Source organism: Mauremys mutica, chromosome 6 (assembly GCF_020497125.1).
Source record: "Mauremys mutica isolate MM-2020 ecotype Southern chromosome 6, ASM2049712v1, whole genome shotgun sequence".
Lineage (NCBI taxonomy): Eukaryota > Metazoa > Chordata > Testudines > Geoemydidae > Mauremys > Mauremys mutica.
The window spans coordinates 49,986,664-50,008,759 of record NC_059077.1 but is presented as its reverse complement, the minus strand read 5'-3'; the positions used below and the strand labels follow the sequence as shown (position 1 = coordinate 50,008,759).

The 22,096-nt window shown below is 40.0% G+C and overlaps 1 protein-coding gene across 6 annotated transcripts in view; it reads right to left on the bottom strand.

Annotated features, from left to right (window-relative positions):
• The window catches only part of XRCC4 (X-ray repair cross complementing 4), a 283,845-nt gene that overhangs the window by 139,399 nt on the left and 122,350 nt on the right, over positions 1-22,096 (bottom strand). For 5 of the 6 annotated variants that reach the window (XM_045020686.1, XM_045020685.1, XM_045020687.1 and 2 more), the window contains one exon: positions 430-596. In XM_045020686.1, coding sequence (XP_044876621.1) covers positions 430-596 — 167 coding nt within the window. The remainder of the gene's footprint in view (positions 1-429; positions 597-22,096) is intronic. The other variant, XM_045020689.1, reaches the window with a different exon arrangement.

Here is a 22,096-nt window from a genome sequence, read left to right as displayed (position 1 = left end):
TTGCCCCCTGTGGCCCCAGAAATAATCTAGTTTAAAATGTAAATCACAACTGAAACAGAAATCAAGACAGGCAAAATCAAGACAGTCATCATTAAGGGACCTATGCAGAAGAAAACGCACACTGGATTCTGCAGGAGGGGGAAAGGGAGAGTGACGATATTTCTGGCTACATAAAGCTACAATCAGCATTATATGTTAGCAGCTGAGGTGTCGCCTGCCACCTTGAAATAAGAAAAAGCCTCTACAGCTGTGTAGCCTATAAGCCGTTAGGGCCCAAAACACTATCAATAAAAAAGAAATAGGTGCATTTCATTTTGTAAATATCTTAAATATATAGTGTCCATCAGTATAACCTACACTTTGTTGCATAGGTAGACTGCAGACACATAGTTTATACGGAATATCTTATTGATGCATTTTTCAACCTACAGTCCTTGCACGTCATTCCAATCACTTAGAAGCCTTTCATTTTCCTTTTGCAGGTGCTCCTTTTTGGCATGTAGGTCTGCTATGCAGTCTAGGCAGTGGCAAATCAGCTCTTTAATGACTTCAGTTGGACTTGAGACTTTTTGTAGCTTCAGTGATCCAAGTCTAAACTGGGACAAAAGGAAAAACTGAGTTACTTTGCTGGAACTAAAAAAACACCCCAACCCCAGCTTCAATCAACTCCAGACGTGCTCTTAATAGGCATCAGCATATTGTACAATTACAATCCTTGAATACTTTCCTGTTGAAAATTACAACATAATGGCAACAAAAATAAGCCTCTTGAGTAAGTATATGGCAAGTGGCACAAAGCACCATTTGCTTATCTGTCTAACTTATTCATTTTTATACTGTCTTAGGTGCATATAGGGTATCCATCACCACAGTATCTACACACTGATAAACCAGTATCAAGAGAGACGAGTATATGCTACACTAAAAATCTGCTCCCTAAGGAAGAGAAGAAATTAACTGCAGGAAGATGCAACAAGATGTCTCAGGTGCTGAGCAAAAAGCAGTTTTAATGTAGTGCAGGCTATAGGAAAAGAATTCTGTAAGGCACTTATAACATTATTCTTATTATGCTACCTGATGAAATATCTAGAAAAGTATTTGCCACCTATTGCAATAACCAGAACAGCCATACGATAACAGAAATATGAACAAGTCAAATGACCATTATGTAAATTAATAATAAAGACTTCGGGTTTAATATAGCACCACCATTTTCTTTGGTGCTTTACAGATCTATAAGAAGGGAAGAAGCCCATCCCAGGAGTTTTCCCTCTAGGGACCCTCTACAACAAACCCTTAATAATGCAAGTAGTCCTTTAATCATGCAGACAGTCCCAATTACTTCAAATGGGATGACTCATATAAGTAAAGATTTACAGGATAGGGCATTTTGGCAGTGGTGGAGTTTCTTTGCTGTTGAAGATGCTATGGAAAACATAGAAATGGTTTTGTAGAATGGAATGGTTGAAAATGTAGAACAATTCTTACTAATATCAATGTTCCAATACAGAACATGATGGGAAAATACAAGATTCTTTGCTGCACACATTATTAGGTTTTTTTTATGTTAAAGTAAACTATTTCATTTTATAGTTGGGCTCGTTGTCCTGTGGAGAATCCTGACCTCTATAGGATGCAAAGAATGGTAATTCTGGCATGGCTAGCATTTGCAACTGTGGTGAAATTACCTGAAGCTTCCTCCCTCCTCACTAGATGAGGTTTGGCGGGACAAAATTTAATTCAGATCTGACAGGTCCTTCTGAGCTTTTTCTAGAAACTCACAAAAAAGTTTTACCCAGAAGTTGGGTCTGCATCTGGAGCCCACAGCCACATATGTCTCCATGCAAGGGTGTTGCACCGGAGAGATCTAGCAGAGAATCTAATGATGTCTCAAGAAGTATCATAGATGAAGGCTTATACTTTTGTAAGAGAGTTCTTAAAACAAATCAGCTTTTTCTTACCAGTGCTCTCCCAGTCTTATGGGACCTCTTCTGAGAGTACAAGAGGGGGCAGTGATGGATAGGGCTATACAGGCTGAAACAACACATGCCATTGCAGCACATAAAAGTATGGAAGAAGATTAAAAAACCCTTCCTTAGGTGAATTTTCAATCTTTTGTTCCACATAATTCTCTGGGTACCCTGCTCCAGCCATTGAGGTCAAGATCTTTTTAGTATGTGACCATTTCTAGGAAGAAAAATAAATATGGGGACACAACTTGATGGAATTTTATACAGATCGTATGTAGCCTTGCTGATAGACCTTTTTTTTCAGTTTGGGCCATGCAGCGTTCACAATCTGTAACAGAGATTCTTGTATGGGAAAGATGAAATGGCACCTCCTATATCTCATCTTGGGTGGGGGCCATGGGATTAGCAGTAGGGAATATGGGCTGTTTCTGCTATGTTGAGGGAGGAATGGATCAGTTCTGCCAAAACCTCTACAGCCTCAATGGAAACCTGAGTCATCTTACTCCCAGGGTCCGAAGCAGGAAGAGGGTTTGCTATAGTAACTCTCTGGGGAAGAAGATGGATTGCTTCTCTTGGGAAGGTATTTGTATCTCTGGAAGCCTGGAGAGGAGGATGGAAAGTGCGCCATTGCCACTCTCATAGATTCACAGATTCCAAGGCCAGAAGGGACCATTGTGATCTAGTCTGACCTCTTACATAACACAGGCCATAGAAATTCCCCAAAATAATTCCTACAGCAGGTCTTTCAGGAAAAACATTCAACCTTGATTTACAAACTGTCAGTAAGGAAGAATCCACCATGAACCTGGGTAAGTTATTCTAGTGGTTAGTTACCCTCATTGTTAAAAATGTATGCCTTATTTTCAGTCTGAATTTGTCATAGAATCATAGCATCACAGAATATCAGGGTTGGAAGGGACCTCAGGAGGTCATCTAGTCCAACCCCCTGCTCAAAGCAGGACCAATCCCCAACTAAATCATCCCAGCCAGGGCTTTGTCAAGCCTGACCTTCTCTAAAGAAAGAGATTCCACCAGCTCCTAGGTAACCCATTCCAGTGCTTCACCACCCTCCTAATAAAAAAGTTTTTCCTAATATACAAGAAAAACCTCCCCCACTGCAACTTGAGACCATTACTCCTTGTTCTGTCATCTGCTACCACTGAGAACAGTCTAGATCCATCCTCTTTGGAACCCCCTTTCAGGTAGTTGAAAGCAGCTATCAAATCCTCCTCTCATTCTTCTCTTCTGCAGACTAAACAAACCCAGTTCCCTCTGGCTCTCCTCATTAGTCATGTGCTCCAGCCCCCTAATCATTTTTGTTGCCCTCCGCTGGACTCTTTCCAATTTTTTCACATCCTTCTTGTAGTGTGGGGTCCAAAACTGGACTCAGTACTTCAGGTGAGGCCTCACCAATATCAAATAGAGGGGAATGATCACGTCCCTCGATCTGCTGGCAATGCCCCTACTTATACAGCCTAAAATGCCGTTAGCCTTCTTGGCAACAAGGGCACACTGTTGACTAATATCCAGCTTCTCATCCACTGTAACCCCTAGGTCCTTTTCTGCAGAACTGCTGCCCAGCCACTTGGTCCTAAGTCTGTAGCAGTGCATGGGACTCGGCACTTGTCCTTGTTGAACCTCATCAGATTTCTTTTGGCCCAATCCTCTAATTTATCCAGGTCCCTCTGTATCCTATCCCTACTCTCCAGCATATCTACCACTCCTCCCAGTTTAGTGTCATCTGCAAACTTGCTGAGGGTTCAATCCACGCCATCCTACAGATCATTAATGAAGATATTAAACAAAACTGGCCCCAGGACCGACCCTTGGGGCACTCCGCTTGATACTGGCTGCCAACTATACATGGAGCCATTGATCACTACCGTTGAGTCCAACGATCTAGCCAGCTTTCTATCCAGCTTATAGTCCATTCATCCAGCCCATACCTCTTTAACTTGCCAGCAAGAATACTATGGGAGACCGTATCAAAAGTTTTGCTAAAGTCAAGGAATAACACGTCCACTGCTTTCCCCTCATCCACAGAGCCAGTTATCTCCTCATAGAAGGCAATTAGGTTAGTCAGGCATGACTTGCCCTTGGTGAATTCATGCTGACTGTTCCTGATCACTTTCCTCTCCTCTAAGTGCTTCAGAATTGATTCCTTGATGACCTGCTCCGTGATTTTTCAAGGACTGAGGTGAGGCTGACTGGCCTGTAGTTACACAGATCCTCCTTCTTCCCTTTTTTAAAGATGGGCACTACATTAGCCTTTTTCCACTCATCCAGGACTTCCCCCGATCGCCATGAGTTTTCAAAGATTATGGCCAACAGCTTTGCAATCACATTCACCAACTTCTTTAGCATCCTCGGATGCTATGCATCCGGCCCCATGGACTTGTACTCGTTTGGCTTTTCTAAATAGTCCTGAACCACTTCTTTCTCCACAGAGGGATGGTCATCTCCTCCCCATGCTGTGCTGCCCAGTGCAGTAGTGTGGGAGCTGACCTTGTTTGTGAAGACAGAGGCAAAAAAAGCATTGAGTACATTAGCTTTTTCCAGATCCTCTGTCACTAGGTTGCCTCCCTCATTCAGTAAGGGGCCCACACTTTACTTGACTTTCTTCTTGTTGCTAACATACCTGAACAAACCCTTCTTGTTACTCTTAACATCTCTTGCTAGCTGCAACTCCAATTGTGATTTGGCTTTCCTGATTTCACTCCTGCATGCCTGAGCAATATTTTTTATACTTCTCCCTGGTCATTTGTCCAATTTTCCACTTTTTGTAAGCTTCTTTTTTGTGTTTAAGATCAGCAAGGATTTCACTGTTAAGCCAAGCTGGTCACCTGCCATATTTACTATTCTTTCTACACATTGGGATGGTTTGTTCCTGCAACCTCAATAAGGATTCTTTAAAATACAGCCTGCTCTCTGTCTAGCTTCAACTTCTAGCCATTGGATCGTGTTATACCTTTCTCTGATAGATTGAAGAGCCCATTATTAAATATTTGCTCCCGGTGTAGGTACTTATAGACTGTGATCAAGTCACCTCAAAGGAAATGTGAGCCATCTTAGGAAATGAGAGGCACCCACTACTGGGAGCATCCATAGGACATACCTGTGCATAGGCATGGCCCAAAAGGATAGTAGAGTCAGCCAAGGATATCTGCAAAGAGTGTAGACTCTGCCTAGTCTCTTGGAATCCTTAAAGGATTCACAAGACTGTTTTGGTATTTCATGACATTATTAAGTAACAGTCCTCTTTTACAGCTTAAGGAAAAATAAAAATAACAGAGCTTCAGAAAACACTGGCAAATTTACATGCCAAGGAAGGGTTCAGTCTGCACAGCATATCTTACTGCACAAAGAAAACAAGACTTTAAGATGGGTAGGTCATCCTATCTATCCTATTCTCACTTTTCCTTTGTTTTCTCTCTACTCTACTCCCTCTTAATCAGGAGAAGCTGGCAGGTAATATAAAAACAGTCATAGGGGGAAAAGGGGATGTAGCTTTATTTAACATTTGTTTAATGGACTGAATTACTCAGGTGCATGAAGGCTTTGCTGGATCAGATCCTTAAAAACTGCTCAGAAATGTTTTAAAGGAATTATTTGAAACAATTGAGAACAGCATTATATTAATTCTTCAGTCTAGATTTAACTTTTACTTAGTCAATTCAGTAGTGCAACTTACTGTAAACAAGCAATGAAACTATCATAAAATCACTGTCTTTAGTAAGTAGAAGATCATCAGGAAATGTGTTGAAAAGGAAGGTTTAGTCTAGCACTGGGCATGTGAACCTGTCCTAAATGTAAATGTACACTTCACAATACACAATTTCCTTTATGTTGTACAAAACTACTATTTAAGGTTATATAGAACAGATGACAAGATGAGTTTTATTTATTTTTAGAAGTTAGATTGCATTATCAGTAACCTGCCAAGTGACATTGTATTCCCTGGATATCATACTTGCCGGACAGCATTAACAAAGATAGACTTGTGTAAAGGAAACTGTTTTTCATCACTTGTAAGTCACACCAAGCCAAATGGATAAAGAATTCATGCCACACTGATACTAGACAAAGATGTAAAAATATAGTAGCACAGATAAATGGAAATGCTACCTTTCTGCCCTCTTAACTTTGATTAGAGAGAAAAGATCTAGTAAGTTTAAAAGCTTTTGCCATGTAAATTACTTGGAATATAATGAATTCAGATTAATTAAATTGTTTATTCAGCACAATGAAATGTGGTGCATCTTACAGTTTACTTTCTGTTGTCACGTGTTATGTAATGAATTCTGATTACAAGAAAGACTAACAGGAAATGAAATTTATTTCTACAGAAAGTTAATGTCACAGGCATAATGAACTATTTTATTTGTAAGATTTCAAGATAGCAAATACGATGTGATTACACTGATGCATCATCACTCTCACCCATATTTTTCATGAACTATGTAATCCCAGCCTGACAAGTGCAGTGAGGTAGAGATGAGATACAGCAAGGTACCTCCTTTCCTTCAGGTATTCTACCCGCTATGGAAGGGTTCCTCAGGGCAGACAGAGGAGGTCACACAGCAGAAAACAGTAGAGGAGCAGCAGACAACCTAATGAGCTAATCAGCTAGGACAGGGTGCTAGACATATCTCCTGAACTGCATATTGCAGCTCCTTGGAGATGAAGTGCATTAGCTAAAGCACTAGCTGGCGGTCTCTTTTTAAGTGTTCTTTTGAATGCTATGGGAGATTCTGCTATGTTCTTTGAATGAGGGTGTGATAAATGAAAGAAACTCTCTATGTCCCTTCCCCTGCTGTAAACCAGTGCAGTAAAGGGCAGGATTTAGCTGTATCGCTTTAATAGTAACTGGCCATCATGGTAAAAGCAATGAGTATTGTGCATCTTCTTACATAAAACAAGCTTAAGACAGAGAAAAGTGTAATAAATAAAAAAATCATATCTATATCCTTTTTCTTCAGCTAAGTGTTAGGTAGCAGAGTGGTAAGAACATTCATCCAATCTACATTACAGCTTCCCCCCTTCTATCATCAGTAGAGATGCAGCAGTTCAGAAAACACTATCAAGTTTTTCTAGAGTACATATGGCCCCAGTAAGATAAAAATGTCATGACAGTGACTATATGCCTTTGGTTAGATTAAGGCAAGTAAACCTTCTTCTTACAGACGCATATACCAAGTATGCTGAAGAGAGCTCTTCTTGTGTTTCCTGAATATAAAACTATCTGGTTCAATGAGCCATTGTACTGTCAATTTAACAAACAGAGAAAATGTTAACACTATTATCTGATTAAGATACAAACTGGTTTCATTTATCTTTTGCATGGAGGCTAGTGCTGACAGACTGATAAGTAATCCATAGAGAGTGATAAAACTGCTAGATTAGTTAAAATGTTCATCCCTCATTTCTAGCAATTTTTTTTGACACAAACTACTGACTATTCACAAGAGATTAGAGAGAGAATAAAGTCTCAAGCTAGTTGTACTCTGAGGTCCCATTTATTCTACAGTCACTGAATCCCAAACTGGAAAGCAAACAGCTGAAAGTACACAGACATAAAAAAAGCCATGAAGGCAGAAGTTCAAAGAATTTGAAAATAAAACTGCAGTTATAGACTAGAATACTCATTAAATATTTATACCACTGTATCTTTCAGAAGCCATTATATTGGGCATTCCACAAATACATAGCAAGAGCTAGTCCCTGCCTGAAGGAGTTTACAGTCTGTCTATTTAGGGGCTGAACTGCCCTCTCCCATGCAGGAGAAGGATAAAAGGAGCAAACTCAAACCTTGCAGATCTCAAGTGATCCACAGAAGCCAAGGCTGTCCACAGAGGTTTGCTTCTATAACAGCTCTGGAACGCATCTCTGGGGTAAATTGAGGGATAGTGCCACAGAACCTTCCCCATTTTTGTTCTGCTGATTTTTGCAATCCAGATATTTCAACACTCTGCTGGTGCATCAGAACCAGAAACTGAACAGCTAGACACAATCCATAAAAGTGAAATCAGCTACCGGTACTTTGTTTTCATTATTGATAGTGAGAAAAGTACAATCAAATGATATAAAGTGAAAAGTAATTTCAATTCTCAAATTTCTTGCAATGTTGATCATTTAAGACCCAAATCCTGCAAGTATTTACACACATACACACACACATCACTTTTCTCACATGAGTGGTCCCAATGGGATCAATAAGCCATTTGTGTGAGTAAAGTTAAACATGCAGCACTCCAGCAATCAGCTGCAGCACAGGAACTTAAGTGTGCACAGAATCAGAACCCAACATGTTACTGTAATACAGATGCCAACTTAAAAACAAAAATGATTTTTAAGCTGACATTGACCATTTACATTCATATATATTTTTTCACCACCTACGTAAAATATTTGTATATGATATCTTAAAACTATTTAGATTATTACTATTCTTAATTATTTGTAGCACACAAAGACCATAAGTGAGATTGAGGCCTCAACAAGCTAGATATGGACAAACACATAGTAAGACATAGGGCCTGTCCTGGAGAGCTTACAATCTAAATAGACAATACAGAAAAGGGAGAGGGAAACAAAGGCACAAAGCGATTAAAGCACTTGCCAAAGCTGAAAAACTTGGATTAGAACAAGGAGAGTTGGTGGTTTTGCCACTGATTTCAGCGGAGCCAGGATTTCACTCCAGGCATCCTCACTCCCAGCCCAGTGCCCCAAACCCTGCTGCTTCCTTACATTTATTTTTAAATGTTGCTGAATCCAAATAAAAAAGAAATAGAAAGAAACTAGTTGTATTACTAAGAGAGGCGGGGACAAAATCACTGATAGCTGTAAATTGGATGAGATTATGGACTGATCTTTTTTTCAAATCTGATTTAACATTGAAATATGGAAGTTGGGACCTTGCAAAACCAGCTAATAATTAAAAAATGAGAAAGCAAATATGTGGAAAATAAGCAGAAGCATCTTTATACAAAGAAAAGGAGGAATTAGTCTCTCTACAAATAACTATGGTGAGAACACACTGGAGTAAGTAGTTCAGTCCTTTGTTCTTCATTGCCAGAAAGACAGAGAGGCTGGAGAGAGTTCTGGGGAGATCAACAGAAGTGATTAAAGGGCAAAAATATGCATACAAATATGGAAGCTGGGGTCAGGTCTCACTATAAATTATGTCCTGAATTTCCTGACTAGTGTGTGATTGAAAGCTCAACTTTAACCCTGTATTAATGCAGTTTTGCATGGCTTGGATCAACTTTCCCCTTAAGAGTATAGGTTTCATTTTTCCACATTGAATTTCATTTGTTAATTTCTGCATATTACTGAAGTCTCTCTAGATCAATTCATATTTTCTTGCTATCTTTCCAGCTGGTTGCAACTCTACCTTTTATCATCTGCAGATGTAATTAATGCACTTTCTACTTCCTCTTTCAGATCATTCATGAAAGTATTATATAAAAGAGGACTCCGCATTGAACCATTAAGCACTTCACTCAAAAAGGGCCTGATCAGAACTGCTAGAGGTCCCAGCAGACAATGAATTGCCAGTTGCTGATCCATCATTTCTGTCATCACCCTCTATCTTTGGTGGTGGTGGTTTTTATTTCAAAGATAGAGTGACAGAGAGTGAGAACTCTTTAGGAACATGCCACCTCAGCTTCTCCTGAAATTATGCTCAGCCCTATACCAATAGCTTCTAGTCTACTAGAAACTTAAAGTGACACTGTCATTTCTCTTATACTCCCACCCACCCACCCACCCAAATCTCTCTTCTGATTTACTGATGACAGAAGTTCTGCTATTAGCTAACTGTAAGGGTGTGCTATGGATACAGGCTATCCTTTCAAGTAATTTACAAATATTTCATCAAACTTTCTTTTAAGTAAATTCTTTCTAAATTACTGGATGTTCAAGGGACTAAATTTATTTGAGGCAATAACTCACATATCAGTTAAGTATGATGCAATGCATTTTTGAATGAAAAAATTGCAAAACTGTACCAACAACAAAAATTGCAGAATCCTATGATCCTGGGATTAATTCTTATGTGAACTTTAAAGAGATACCTAATTAGTATATCAGGATGAAAATTTGCCATTGTTGGAAATTATCTTTAACAGATGAGGTGGCTACAGTAATCCATGCATTCATCATTTCTAGGCCCAACCAGTTCCTATCAAGGGGATGAGTAACAGTTTGGGTTTGCTGTGGTTCCCTGCTTCAGTGCTTGGACCCAAAGGTAAGAAGACTTAGATTGATATAAAGTACTACATCTCTCTCTATTTGGCCTTGACTAGAAATATATTGAAGAAAGTACAACTGGTACACAATGCAGTAGCCCATCTCCTGAGTAGAAGTATTTGAAGAGCACATATCACACCAGTACTCAAGAGCCTGCACTGGCTCCCCATGCACTGCTGCATCCAAGTCAAAGCTCCATTACTGACGTACAAAGCATTCAATGGGATTGACCCACATTACCTAAAAGATTACCCTTCTTCACCAGGCACAATACATTTACAAGAACCTAGACACATACTCAAGGAAACAAGAGGCAGAACCTTCTCAACAGAAAGCCTAAGAATGGGAAAAAGCCCTCCAAAAGAGAAACCCTAACCTTGTCATCTTCAGGTCACACTGTAAGAAAGATGACCTTTTCAGAACATCCCTCCCACGACCAGAACAGAAAAACACTTGATAGCACATTCAAAAGTAATAAACATGATTAACCAAGAATAGGACAGAGCAGGACGATAAAAGACCTGCTTACAATTAGAGTAAACAGAACACACACAAGCTCTCACTGGGACAAACTCTCTTCTGATATTACTCCATTGAAGCCAGTGGAGTTAAATCAGAAGAGAATTTGGCCCACTATGATTTTCAATATTTGTACAGCACTTAGATGCTGTACAGACAAACACTCAAATGTTGACAACCGAACAGGCAAATGGACAAGAATATTAGAGAGATTATTGTTCCTGATGAGTAATTATGTTAATATATTTGTTTGCAGTGTTGCATATTTTGGGACCAATACAGCTATAACAAGGTGAGTAAGGGAATAGCTTTTACCGAACCAACTTCTGTTGGTGAAAGAGACTAGTTTTTGAGCGCCACAGAGCTCTTCTTCAGGTCTGAAGAACAGCTTCGTGGAGCTCAAAAGCTTGTCTCACTCATTAATATATTTATTAGCTCATGATCACTTGTGCCAAGGTTTTATTATACATTATATCCCATTAGTAAGAAGTAAATGTAGGATCCTTTTGTTGGGTCTGAATTTTTGGCTATGATTTTCTCCAGAGTACTCAAGCATCTACTTGACAATCCTTTTTAGCAGTATTTGTTCCAGAAAATCTGTTTAGGGGAGTTAAACTCTCCCATGAGTACATCATCACATGGGGACGATCTTTGATACTTGGTTCAGAAACTCAGTTCTTGCTCTCTTTCAGTACTGGTGGTCTGCAGCAGCTGCATACTGCAGTTTCTCTTTTGTATGTTGTAATATTCTTAAAACTTGACACACATTAGTTTGTTGTTGATGCCATCTCCATTTTGAAACTGCATCTGGCTGCATAGGTGCTGGGACTTGAGGTGCGGAGTTTGATGCCGCACCCCCTCGCTTGAAGTGGTTTCCATTATATGCAGGGTTTATGGTTCAATGGCTCTCAGCACCCCACTATAAAAACTGTTCCAGCCCCCTGTATGCTTTTGTAAATCATTCTCAAACAGATTTCTCCACCTCTGTCTCTTTCTCTCCTGTAAGGATTATATCCATCAATATTAACATTCTAGTTATGTGAATGATTCCATCAAGTTTCAATTATAGGAGCTAAGCTGTATTTCTCTATGACGTAGAATTATCTTAAGTTCATCTTGCTTGTTTCCAGTTTTCTTTCTTGCATCTGGAAATGAGTGATTTCTTTTATCATACTCCTTTTCTTGTAGTTACTTCGAAGTTGAGCTTGTGGAGATCCCTAATTTCTTCTTTATTTCTAGCAAAATCCTAATATTTCAAAACTCCTAACAATTAGCTTTATAAAGCCTCATTCATAATTCTTGTACGCTTGGGGACAAATGTTGCTTTCCCCATGTAATGTCTGAATAAATATCCTTTCACCAGGGAAATATCAGAGGGGATGTGAAGGATGCAATCCTATACTCCAGAACACCAGCTTTGCATGCAGCAACTGTACAAGCTGTTCACTATTAGGATTATATCAAAGTCTGTAATTGCAGGTGCGACCCCTAGATTTCCCCTTGCACAGAGGAGTTTGTACTTCCAGATCCTTTTGTCACTGCTCCAACCCAACTTTCCATCTACATTGCCACAGAGAGAGCCACTGTAACACTGACAGACCAGTCGTCAGCAGGCAGGATCGAATCTCAGACCTCTGGAGCTTAGTGCATAAGCCTCTACTACATGAGCTAATAGCCAACTGGCTGTTAGCAAAGGCTGTAGAGCAAACAATCTCTTTCACTAAGTGGTCTTGATGCCACTAGATGGGACAGAACATCACACCAAGGAGATGTGTGGGTTTCACCACCACCAAGAACACCACCTCCGTGCTATGCAGTAGTGCCAATTCCAATGCATTTTGGTCTCTGGGCATCCCCCAAGGCAGTGGAGATACATTTAGGCAGTTATCAGTAACAGTGGTCTGAAATCTTACATTTATATAGCAATTGTCCAAAAAAAGCCAAAAAGGGAATCTTGGTCAGGAAACTGCCCGGCCAAGAGAAGAAATACTTTAGAAAACAGCAAATATATGCAATTAAACTAAGAAAGAATCCACATACATAGGAATTCCAACATAGCAACTCACCTTTCACCTTTTTTACAGTACAATTTATAATCAGCAACATTATGTCCTAAAGCCAGTTAGCATTTTTATTTCATTAAAGTGGAGGGAAATTTATCAGACAACTTAGATCTTAAAATATAATGTTCTCCTTTGGTTGAAATAGATTTAACACATTCTTCTAAGCCAAGCATTTTGGTGATCAGAAGATGGAAAAGCACAGTCCTATGGTAAAGGGCTCCATTCAGAGTGGATATATTTTTGCCAAACAAAGCCTGGAACCTGCAACTGACTCTGTGCAGATGTACTGCTCCGCCTGTTTGCAGTCAATTGCAAGATTGTGTCCCAGCTGACTACAATCTGGTGTGCCAGTGTGGTACGTTTAATTGCCTTGTATGGTATACCTTCTGGCTATGTAAAATACAATGTGGGCTCCGACTGTTGAAAAATAAACACTCCTCTTTTTGTAAATAAATAGCATTGGTTCATGGAACAATTTTCTTCTTTTACACCAAGCCATATTAGTGGGTACTGGTGATCATCATCCAGAAATGGCAGAAACTGATGAAAGGGGCTAAACCTGATCCAAAGAGACAACAAATACTTAAAACCCAATTAAGTATAATACTAAGCTAGAAACTGCTATGCCAAATGGCATTTTAAAAATAACATTAGTGTGTGCACAGAAAGGCTGATTATGCAGTGCTCATAAGTGACTTTGTTTAGCTTTGAGCTTGGGATGACCTTATTAGACTGGCATGTGGTAAAAGCATACATTTGAATGACAGAATCTCACTTTTAAGATCTAATAACTTTACTCAATTTGAATGACTCTTTGTCTCAAACAGGTATAATATATCATTGAAAAAATCTATACAGACTTTAAACTTGTGATGTCAAAAAAGCTAAGATCCCACAGCACTAGATTGTGATAATTCTAATACTTCAACCATTACAATTTACATCACATAACCAATAATTGCCCTGGGCTACTCAATCTCTCTGCCTCAGAGCACTCAATCTACAAAATGAGGGCAATTATGACTAATAAAAAATGAAGTTGATAATACTTGATTTAAATTAATACCTATCTAATGGAAGGATGATGAGTATTAATGCCTATGTTTCTGCTGTTTTGATCATGAAAACTGCTGTGTAAAGACTAAGTCATCTTAATAGATCATCTGCTACTCATTGTTACACAGAAATAAACATATGCCAAAAAATAGAGCTGCAGTAAAACAGAGTGTGTGTTCATGTCTGATTTTTCAGCCAAGAAGTTCGTTTTTTGGGAATATTAATTAAAAAAAGGAAAAATAACTTTGTATGGGAAGGAGCACTTTGCATCGCTCTCAAACTTCACTCCGTCACCAGCACATATTCAGTTATGCTAACTGGAAGGTTCATTTTGGCAAGATGTGGAGACTTTGTAGCACGTGGTCTAAGAAACTGGTGAGGAGAGAAGTAAAAAAATGGAAAGGGTGGGGGGCTTGGACAATACAAGTAGAAAAAAGATTTGCTTTCCTTTAAAAAAAAATTCTAATTGAAAGAACAGTTATATACTTTACAGTAACTGTGGGTCTTTGAAATACGTTGTCTACATAGACTCCACTCTTGGTGTGCACATGCTCGCTGTGCAGAAGAGCAGATTCTTTTCCAATAGCTGTGTCTGCTGGGGCTGCCCCTGAGCCCTAGGAGTCCTTGCAACCACCATGGGAAAGGGAATCAGGGTCAAGGTGCCCTCAACCGCTTCTCAGTTCTTCATCAATAAAGAATCTCAACTGTCGGGATCATTGTCATAAGAACATAAGAATGTTGTGATCCATTGTCATGGTCTGGACTGCCACCTCAATTGCATCAAGCATAGCCTAGTACCGTCATTCTAGCAGTGCACTGTCCTTCGGCCATGGCAGATCTTAGCTCCTCCAAATATTTGATGGGGAGCTTGTCTGTCAAAGAAGAGAGTGTCCCACAGCAGTCAGTTGTACTTCACCAGAAGTACCTTGAGGCTCTGCTGAGTCAAAGCCTTAGGAGAAGACCTCTTTCTCCTAACTAAGGAAGGAGAGCTCTGTCTTCCCTGGTCTCTGGAGCAGTGCCACTTGTGGTTCCCAGAGGAGCAAGGTTTCTGAATGTCCCTTGAGCCTGGGGTGACGTATCTCACAGGTGCACTGAAGAATGAGATTGGTCTCTCAGCTGGCTTCCCTGTGCCTAATGCTTGCATTGAGGTCTCCATATGTAACTGTAGTTTGCCTTCCCTAGATTTCAGAGTGCCTTTCAGGAAGGTCTTGCATACTGAGCAGCACTCACAGGCATGCCACTCGCCCCAAGCATAAGAGGCACCCTGAATGACCATCATTGACAGGGGTGGCCATTTCACAGGAGGGGCTGATCTTGAATATTGGACATTTGCCTTCAGCCATTTTAAGTTTTTATGTGGGTGGCAGCTGGTTGTGGGGGAGTTCTAGCCCTGTACTGGTGACTGGCGGTGGGGGGAGTGTATGTGTGCAGGCTGGCAGACACACTATCAATGTCCTGCTGTTTTCATAGGGAGCGTCTATCTAAATTTATCTCTTAACACCAAGAGGTGTGCTAACTAACTATTAACAAGGAGTTAGAACAATAGCTAAGAAATCTCTTGCGGATTGAAGAGATGCAGATACTACAGGGTTCTGTCTCGCAGCCATGGGTGGTAAAGCACTGAGAGTTAATTGAAGCTGCCCCACACTTTCTACCCTCAGCTATGGAGATTGTGATGGATTCCAAGGTACAGGTATGGCCTTAACAACACTGCTATTCAGAAGAGAATCTGATCTGGTGGTGTACATGGAGCACACGCATACTAAGAGTGAAATCTGTGTGGACAATCACTCCAAAAAGAACATTTATTTATGCCCATCAGAACTGGAAGCATTCTTCCACTCATATTATACATTACATTGTGCTTTCTTTTTCTATAGACACAACCACATCCATGTTTAAATGTTTTAAGTGCAGAGTAGAGAGGGAGCACTGTTAAATAAAAAGTAAAGGTATGTAAAAGCCTAAATTAATTTTAAAATTAGCCTTTTTAAATTGATCAGAAATCATTCCTATTCCAGAAATGTAAGGAGTACTGAAATAATTTCCACAGACAGAGGTGTTTTTTAAATAGACTTTATTTATTCAAATCCAATAGGAATATTTTCTGTAGATGTTAAAAGACAAGAGGCTTATTTTTTCAGGACTGAGTATACCAAGGGGATTGTATCAGACTTCTCCAACAAAACCTCACTCAGAATACATTAAGCTTGCTCCAGATACTCCAGATAAAAAATAATACTATAACGCCACCATCTTGCTTATTATCATTATTGTTTATTAAATTCCAGCAATGTACTCTACGTTGCATATGGGGCAAATATAAAGACAGTCGCTCTGTAATGTAGAAAAATTAGACTTTAATTAAGTAAAGATTTTCAAAATCAAGATTCAAAGGGATTAAAGAGATTTAAAAGCAGAAAATGTTAATAAAAAGGCATCTCCTGGGTTAAAGAACATGAACCTACAAATGAATGATGATGACACTTAGCTCCTTATATAAAGAAAGTATTGTTCTTACAAATTTGGATCTGGAAAGCATTATACCATTTTATTTCCTAAATTCATCAGCGAGTGGTCTTGATTTTTTTAAAGCTGTGCCATCACCATCTCCAGGGAAATCATTCAACAGTAACCATGACATCTGTAGGTGGGGCAAAGAACCAGTAATAGCCAGAAAACTAAGCTGTTTACATCAGTCCATATAAAAAATATGATTGAGAGTAATTAAATCACATTTTTGAGAGACGATTTATATCTTTCTTGTCTATTTTTTTTTGAAAGAACATTTGTAAGGAGAAGCATTGTATTATCTTCCTGTTTGACAGAAAATACTTTCCCAATTGATAAAAACATATTGCACATTTACCCTGGAGAAGTTTGACCATTCTGCTGACACAAATTACTACCCCATTTAAGTTTTGCTAGAAATTAAAGAAGCTTTCAGCATAAATTGCACTCACATTTGCTGCACATCAATTTAATTGCTGAAGTTCCATCTGGTTTCATTATACTGTATGCCATTATTATACCCTTCAAACACTGCTCTTCTAGTAAGCCTGGAAAAATGTTTGTGATACCATGAGCTTTATTCCCATCCCAGGGATGGAGCGTCAGATATCACTTCCTTTGTAAAAGGGGAAACAAATCACCAACATTGCTTCAATGATTGCCTTTAAGTTTCCAACTGATACCCACCTATAGTTGTAAAATTTGTCCAGATAGAGTGGATGCCCTTAAAAGGTGAACTTCAGTTTTAGAGGTCAAACTGGTTCCAGCAGCATTCCCTATTTTAAGGGGAGGGAATAGTGCTGGAATTGATAATATTTCTAAAACTGAAATGAACTATTTAAGTGTGATCACTGTATTATAGAGAGAACCTACTACCCTGCATGACTTACCATAGGAAAGCGTACCTGTTAGTGGGTATTTGAAATTTTTTTAATATGTAATATTACTCAATAATGGGAGCAGCAACGCATTTGGACTTTGTTATAAATCTGCCACCTGCTCTTCACAGGAAGACTCTGTGCCTGCATGGAGTCCTGTTGATTTCAAGGAGGCTCCCATATGGGCACAGGGGTCTGTCCACATAGTACAACTTGCAGGACGGGGTCTTATTTTTGAAGTGCTTGTGACAGGGTCTGGAGTGACATCCCTGAAGGCTGAAACACGCTACCTCCCCACAGGAGAAGTATGATACATGCAACAAAAATGTAGCCTTCCTCATCATTGTGCCTAGAAGTATCACCTCTAGTCCTTAGCCCCTGCTGACATTACTGAAACAGATGCCAATTTGTTCACTAGAATAAATGGACACAAATCAGACGTCAAGAATTATAACATTCAAAAAGCAGTCGGAGAACACTTCAACCTCCCTGGCCACTCAATAACAGACTTAAAAGTGGTAATTCTTCAGCAAAAAAAACTTCAAAACCAGACTCCAACGAGAAACTGCAGAACTGGAATTAATTTGCAAACTGGACACCATCAAATTAGGCCTGAATAAAGACTGTGAGTGAATGTGTCACTACAAAAACTAAAGACTAATTTCCCCATGCTAATTTCCCCCTACTGTTACTCACACCTTCTTGTCAACTGTTTGAAATGGGCCACCCTGATTACCACTACAAAAGTGATTCTTCCTTTTGTTGATAATAGCCCACTTCAATTGAATTGTCTCATTAGAACCGACCCCCCACTTGGTAAGGCAACTCCCATCTTTTCATGTTCTCTGTGTATATATATCTTCCTACTGTATTTTCCACTCCATGCATCTGATGAAGTGGGTTTTAGCCCATGAAAGCTTATGCCCAAATAAAATGTGTTAGTCTCTAAGGTGCCATAAGTACTCCTTGTTGTTATCACATGACAGTAACTTTTAGACACTAACAGCCTAGATTCAATTTATTCATTTAAATTCTATACCACACACTAAGCACATTACTTATTTAGACGTTACTCTCTTACACTCTAATCACCAGAGCTGTGCAGGGGGAACCTCTCTCCTGGAATCCTGGGGTCCCATACCCTCCCTAACAATGTGGGCTCAGGGAAGGGAGAAACTCCCAGCAAAGAGCTAGCCAACTTGTCTCAAGGAGCAGATGCAGCTGGAGAAGCAGCCACCTCCATTGGGGATGCTGATGTGGATCAGAACACATCTTCTTCAGTTTCAATTCTAGACGTTCTTTCCCCTAGGCTGATTGGCTGTTTGCTGCAGTGTCCTCATGTCTCCTGTTTTACACTCTCTTCTCTTCTTCCCTCTGCTTTCCTCTCCTATCCCATTTCCCTCCTTCCTCTTAGTGTACCCTTTACCTTCCTTTGTCTTTCCTTTTAGGGAATCCCCTTTTACCTTCCTGCTCTAACTACCTTTGCCTTACTATAACATTTATATTACATCATAAAGTAAAATAAACAGAAATCCACAGGGAAAAATCATGAAACTAAAGTGACATTTGCAGATCATCACTGCTCACTCTGCATGTTACCCAGTGATAAGCTGCCAATTTTTTAACAACGGGTTCCCTCCTCCCTCCAAAATTTTAACAACGGGTTCCCTCCTTCCCCCCCCTCCGTGGGGGGGGGGTCGTGCCCCATCCAACCCCTCATGTTCCTTAACACACACACTCCGAGACCCCTGACCCATCCCCCCCTTCCCTGTCCCCTGACTGCCCCTTGCCGCCCCACCCAACCCCTCCTCTCATTCTCAATGGCCCCCCAGAACCCCTACCCCATACAACTACCCCTTCTCTCTGTCCCTGAGTGCCCCCACCACCTCATCCAACCCTGCTCTTTCCTGACTGCTCCCCGGGACCCTTGCCCCCATTCAATCCCCCTGTTCCCTGCCCTCTGACTGCCCTGACCCCTATCCACCCCCCCACAACCCACCCCCTCCCTGCCCCCTTACCACACTGCCTGGGGACCGGGTCCACTCTGCCAGAACCACGACCGGCGCCGCTCGGCCCGACTCCCCGGGCCGGGCCAACGCCGGGGCCCGGCCGCTCGGCCCGACTCCCCGGGCCGGCACCGGGGCCCGGCCGCTCGGCGGCAGCCGCCGCGGGGCCCGACTCCCCGGGCCGGCGCTGGGCTGGAGGGAGCCGCGGTCTGGGACCGGGAGCTGCTGAGCCAGCCGCACCTCCCCTCCCCCTCCGCGCCCCAGCTTACCTGCTGGCTGCCTCCATGCTGCTTGTTCAGGCTTCCCGCGAACATCTGATTCGCGGGAAGCAGGGGAGGGGGAGGAGAAGGGAGCGGAGCAGGAGAGGAGTGGGCGGGAACTTTTGTTAAATTTAGCAGCCCTTAACAAGCGGTTCTAAAATGGCTGCTAAATTTAACAACGGGTTCCCGTGAACCCGTGCGAACCCGCTGCAGCTCACCCCTGATGTTACCTCACTTTCTCCCATCTTATCTGTCTTGTCTACTTAGACTGCAAAATCTTTGGGGCAGGGACCAATTTAGTGCTTAGCATAATGGGACCCCATTCTGAATTGAGTTGTCTAGCTATATTTGGAATACAAATAGTATATAATAATTACAATATTACCTGAAATAATCATTGATATATTTAAAAAAAATTAGCAACCAAACAAGGTAATAAAACTAGTTCTGTGTGTCAGCTAAAATGATTGTCTGCCAATGAATTATTTGTAGTTTAATCCCAATGCTGCTGAAGTGATTACATTTTGACTACTGTATGATAGTTTGGTCAAGCTCTAGCCAGGCTATGACTCACTATTTTAATGTGGTCTATAATCATTTTGCTAGAATCATACTAACACACACATTTTTTTCCATCTACAGTAAAATAAACTGGTTTCCTGTGAGAGATTACATGATTATAACAATCTTGAAATATTTCTCTAATTTGGCACCCTTGTACTGCAGAGAAAGACTGAAGCCCAACTTATGGCTTTACTTTTGAAACTAGATCTATTTCTAATTTGAAATGCACTGAGCACAGCTATGAAATAATTATGGTAAGTCAGAGTTTGCTTTTTGTACTGCTAAACTACTAAAATATATTACCACTTCTTCTCAAACCATTTGTGTTGGCCTCATCATCCATTTTAATATTTTCCAGTTAAAATCATTATGTACCATAATATTTTGGCAAAAGCAAGATTCTGTATTTAAACATTTAAACATTAAACATTTGTTGAAATTTGCAGTTATTTTCTAATGAATATTATGTGTAACATTCTGCTAAATAAGCCAATAACAATTTGATGACAGTTAGGCTGCTGGTGAGTTGAGACCACATCTTAACATGCTGACTAATGATGTCACATTGTTTCCGTGTACTCCTCCATCTATCTGTATCCATCTGCTGTCTCTTTTCTTATACTTAGATTGTACATTGTTTGGGGCAGGGATTTTCTTTTTGTTCAGTACCTAGCACAACAGAGCCTTGTTCCATGACTAGAGCTCCTAGCCACTATGGTTGGGTGGTTGGTAGGTAGGTAGGTAGGTAGGTAGGTAGAAAGAATGGAGTAGTTGCAGCAAAACGGCCAAAGGCAAAGCTGAAGGAATATGAATAAACAGCTCTTATCTAAGGGTTAAAGATTAATTAATACCTATTTATATTAGATATTATTAGGTAATATTTATGCTATTAATACCTTTTTACAAAGAAAGAACTTAGGGTAAAATTTTAAAAAGCCACATAAGTGAGTTAGCAGCTTAAGTCAAGTCACTTAGTCCCATGACCTGATCTTCAATAAACTAAGCAACTTTTGAAAATTTTATCCCCACATCATTTATTTTTCTACCCTTCTGGTATACATTAAATATTGAGTTTTGGTTCCTAGCATTAGTGTCATAGAGATGCACTATATCATTATTGGTTTCATTAGAAGATGACAGGCAATACTAGTGTCACTCATCTCCTAATTCTGCTTCTAATAAAAGTAATATTTTTTGATGAAAGTTCAGTTATGTTAGTTGTCATTAACTGAATGATAAATATAGAATAAAACAGGGAACTTCAAAATATAGGGTTATGATTCCACAACATAAACCATAAGATCATGACCATTAGAATAAAAAGTGTGAGTGATTTACAGTCACCAGAATTTCAGAGGAAGTTACAACCCCAAAATTCCCAGTTTGCCTGGTTTATATTTAATTCATACACCCAATATTTGTATACCCTCCTTTATACTTTTCCTGTCTGTTCCTTCATGAAACTGCCACCACAGTGGCCATTTTTGAAGTACCACCAAAATGGCTGAAGTACCTCTGGATTAACTTTTCAAAGGCTGCTGAAGTGGCTCTGCCCAAGAGTATTTTTTTCTCATTGGCTCAACAACTCTATGAACAATCAGGTACGTTTAGACCTCATTTCATAAAACCCCTCACTGCTGCATGTTTTAAAAGGCCTCTTGATTAATTAAGTAATTGGATTAACTTTAAAATCCACTAGATTTTTTTTCTACTGAACTTTCTATAGTAGTTAACTCACTGTAAATACAACATATGGGCTTCAGCCATAACCTTCAGGTCTGGATTTTGTACTCCCAAAATATAAGTGTTCAGATCTTTGGTTTTGATTTGCTCTATCAGAATTAGTTATGAAGGAATTTGGATTTGGGTTCAGATTTTGAACCTCCTACAATTTATTTTAGACTTTAACTGATTTTAGACAAATCTTTGGCTGGAAAAGTAAAGATATATTGGTGGCCAATAATACTAACCTGCAATATAGATTGAATGCTTTCATTTAACACCAAAAAAAAAAGTATG